Here is a 4290-nt window from a genome sequence, read left to right as displayed (position 1 = left end):
CCCTCGGGCATCCAGACCAGAAATAGTGCAAGACAGAAATCACAGCAGCCACAGAAAAAAATGCTAGCTTTATTACTATAATTTAACTTAAGTGGGGGAGATAGAAAGAAAACAACTTTTGACCTTACAAATTCAGTTCAAAATATTATTTTTTAAGTTTATCTGTGGAGCAGTTTCAGTGGCTCCTAATTTAGTGCGTGTTTATGTTTGTTTTTTTAATAATTATTTTTACTGCTGTTGGTAAAATTAGTAAACGAGGGGTGTTAATCTATGTCTGGCTACCCTTCACCATGAATGACAGTAATTCTGAAGTGTACTGTAACCAGCCAGGGGCTTCACTCACATCCCCAATGTCTGTCTATCTTCCTGTTGCCTGCTCCTCCACACATTTACCTGCCCACTCAGCACGTTTCTCCCACCTCCGCATCTCAAACGGAGCTGTTGCGCCTCTTCCCAGAGCCAGTCTGGGCTGTAGCAGCAGAGGCTGAAGTCAGCCAAACGGTGACCCCGTGTCAAAGACTAGTGGAAGACACTGAGAGGGTGGGCGAAGAAGGGGGTGGGAAGTTGAGGAGCTCCAGCACCGCCACGCCCACGCTGCTGCGCCGTGTAAACATGCAGGAGGCAGCCACCCATTTGTTGCTGCGTGGGTTGTATTTTTCGATCGAGTTAAGACTGGAGCTGCCATCATTCCCTCCCACAGCGTACAACCATCCATCCATAGCCACCAGGTCATGGGTGCTCCTACAAGAAGGTGAAAAACAATGCGATATTCAGATTCAGCATGAACTCTTTGGGTACATCTTTAAACTACATTTTATTTGGGATCATTGAAAATGTCTCTTGTCTGGAGCATAAAATATATTTATATCTGACTTGCATTCTGTTTAAAGCAGCAACTTTATGCTTAAAACCTTTACAGAAAGAAATCAAAGAGGTGTCAGAAGATGTGATGCTTTGAACAATTTAAATAGAGCCTTTCAGTGACACACAACATATGAGTGATTTGTGAAGCTGCAGTCAACTGTTTTCAGCTACTACATTATACAGATTTGCTCTGTTAAAACCAAGTGTGCATCTCTGCATTCAAGCAAGAAGTAAACGGAATGATGTGATCCCAACGACTGCTGCAGGACCGCTACGTCTCTGAATCGCCTTCCTTGATGCAAATCCTGTTCAACACAATGCTGTAAGGGTACATACGCACGTCTGTTCTGTCACTCGCAAGGCAATTTTTATCTTTTATCTTCTATGAAATAAACCTAACTGGCTTTTTTTTTGGAAAGAAAAGTTTTTGATGTTTATGATTCAGGAAGGTTTAAGCAGTAAAAACATGGAAAAGCCTCAAATCTCTTGCTTTGAACAGAGAAGATTTGGCACGCAGCAAAACAACTACAGTTGGATTCCCTTTTGATACACTCCATACAGACAGACAGCAACACCTCAAAAAAACACTATATTTTACTGATTTATAGAATGTCTCAGGGAAAACTTGATTTTGAAAGCAATAAGAAAAAAAAACCCTCATCTCTTAACAGCGAGACTAAACTATTTGACAAAATTACAAACATGCTGTCCTTCAGGGGTGAGGAAGTGGTCGTCTTCTCATGGTCTTCTAACACAGTATTATTAAACACTAACATGGCTCGTTTACATTATTTACATTATTCTCTGCGAGCGGTCATGTTTGTTAAGCAGCTCAAAAAGACGCATAAAGAACATATTTCTACTTTTAATGCCGTTTCGGCATGTTTTTGCTGTTGGATGAAGCTCTGCTAACAGAGTAGAACTGGGTCATCTTGATGGTTCAGCTGGCTAAGGTGTGTCTCGTTTAATTAAATTCATTTAACCTTTATTTATACAGGTAGTCTCATCGAGTCATGAGGACTCATTCAAGAAAGACCTGATTGGGAGCAGATGGTGGGGGTTAAGGGACTTGTTCAAGGACTCAGATTGGAGAAAATGAGGGTGGAGGCAGGTGTGGGCATTTCACCTTTTCCACCCACATTTTGATGTTGTCGGTCCGGGGAATCGAACTGGCGAGCTTCCAATCACAGGACCACCTTTTCTAACTTCTGCGCCACTACACCACTGGACCAATTCCCTGGACCCATCCCGAGTTATGTGTCATCTCCTCGCTTACATTTTCTACTTCTATCTCTCGTGTATAGTATTGTGCCAAAAGCAACTTTATATTTCAAAGAGGAACAATATGTGTTGGATAAATAAGAATATGCTACTTAGCTTAGGAACTCTGAAAATCTCTACTACTGTAATAATAATAAAAGCTAGCTTGTTAGGCTGATGGTCCTCCTTTTGCATGTGAACAACTAGTTTTGGCTGTCAGCAGCAAACTGGTTGATCCACCATGAGAAGATGCTGCTTATAGACTGAGTTTGTTGCAGCTCCACAGACTGAAGAAGGCTTGTGGACAAGAGACAAAACATTCCAAACAAAGAAGAATCCATCCAGAGGACCAGACTCAACCTTGTTAGACTCATCTGCTTGGATTACTGAGCATGCATCAGGACAATAATAAAAGCTAAAATTACTTGGGCTACAAACATATTCCTGACATGCTCTGGTGGATTTATTACTACTAGGGTCCCCACACCGTTGACAACTATTAGGAGTGACTTCTTTTGTAATGACGCATCAATTTTAAAAGTCACTGCACCGAAACTGGCTGCAGTGTTTGAGCTAATTAAAGTTCTGACTGTTGGCTAACCTGCGTATGTTCATGGGGGCGACTCCTTCCCAGGTGTTGGTCTTTGGGTTGAACCGCTCCACTGAGTTCAGGCAGCTGGTGCCGTCATTCCCTCCTGCGACATACAGCATGCCGTCCAGCACAGCCACCCCCGCACTGCTGCGCCGGCTCAGCATGTTGGCGATGGCTGTCCATGCGTTGCTCTGTGCATACCAGCAAAACAATATTACTGAGGTGCCCATATTGTAGATTCAATTACAGCTTATGATTTTATCATTAGGATTAAATGAAAAAGAAACTTGGGAAAAAGACGAGCTTAATATTGTGATAATACATTTATCAGGACTTTACCTGAGGATCGTATTTCTCCACAGTTGCCAGATGTGAGGAGCTATCATAGCCTCCCACCGCATACAAGCTGCCATCTGGAGGGGAAAAGGGGAGTAAAGACAAACTATAAATATTAGCAGACGCATACCAAAGTGGCAACTCCTGCTCTAATTCGGAAAATAAATCTTATCAGAAGTTAGTAATATTTATTTAAGACTAATTCCTACCAAGAGTTGCTACTCGTACATATCTCCTTCTGGTACTCATGGCAGCAACGGATGTCCATGTACTGGTCAGAGGGTCATAACGCTCTGCACTGAAAGAGAACATACCTGTCAGGCTGATTACTTAGATCACATCTACCTTAAAAAAACAATTTAATACAGTAAATTGTTTTATATTTTAATATGCAATTTAAATTCAAAGTGTGAGGTGACTCAGATCGCAGGGGAAGATGTGGTGGAGACCCGGTAGACAAACGTATAGCGAGGGTCTGCTGGAAACATGGCAGAAGAACCCGTCCTGAGTTAGAAAATGGAAGAACGCCCTTACCGAGTTGTGCTGCCTCGAATGGAGGAGTTTATGTATGTTCATGAGTAAGAACAGAATGAGGTGTAACATCAACAGGCTGATCGATGCAGTTTCCGCAGTATTGTGTTCTTTGTGCCAGTTCGTTGTGGTGAAGAGGGAGCTGAGCTGGAAGCCAAAACTCTCTGTTTACCAATCAGTCTATGTTCCTTCCCTCAGAGTTCAGTTCAGGTTATGAACTCTGAGCAGTGACTGAAAGAATAAGGCTGCAAATACAAGCAGTCAAAATTAGTTGTCTCCACAGGGTAGTATAAATACAGTTATCCAGGAGAGACTTGAAGTAGAGCCGTTGCTCTTCTACATCAAGAGGAACCAGTTGAGGTGATTCAGGCAATGGGTATCGATGCCCCTTTGACACCTCCTTAGAGAGAGCGTGTTCCAGGCATGTCCAACTCAGAGAAAAAAACAGGGAAGACCCTGGACATGCTGAAGAGACTACATGTCTCAGCTGGACTTGGAACACTTTAAAATCCTCCTGAAAGAGGTGGAAAGAGATAAGTGGGCCTCCCTGCTAAAGCTGCTGCCCCTGCAACCCAACTCCAGAACAAGCGGCAGATGATGGATGGATGGATGGATGGATGGATGGATGGATGGATGGATGGATGGATGGATGGATGGATGGATGGATGGATGGATGGATGGATGGATGGATGGATGGGTGGATGGAC

The 4290-nt window shown here is 43.0% G+C and overlaps 1 protein-coding gene across 1 annotated transcript in view; it reads right to left on the bottom strand.

The window, feature by feature from the left end:
- Nucleotides 1-338: 338 nt before the first annotated feature.
- The window catches only part of klhl17 (kelch-like family member 17), a 12388-nt gene continuing 8436 nt past the window's right edge, over nucleotides 339-4290 (bottom strand). The window contains exons 9-12 of the mRNA XM_037684906.1: nucleotides 3262-3350; nucleotides 3056-3129; nucleotides 2726-2907; nucleotides 339-741 (exon numbers count right to left, since the gene is read on the bottom strand). Coding sequence (XP_037540834.1) covers nucleotides 513-741; nucleotides 2726-2907; nucleotides 3056-3129; nucleotides 3262-3350 — 574 coding nt within the window. The 3' untranslated portion in view covers nucleotides 339-512. The remainder of the gene's footprint in view (nucleotides 742-2725; nucleotides 2908-3055; nucleotides 3130-3261; nucleotides 3351-4290) is intronic.

This window comes from Nematolebias whitei, chromosome 11 (genome assembly GCF_014905685.2).
Source record: "Nematolebias whitei isolate Nwh7 chromosome 11, NemWhi1, whole genome shotgun sequence".
Taxonomy (NCBI): Eukaryota; Metazoa; Chordata; class Actinopteri; order Cyprinodontiformes; family Rivulidae; genus Nematolebias; species Nematolebias whitei.
This window is presented reverse-complemented; position numbering and strand designations above follow the sequence as displayed.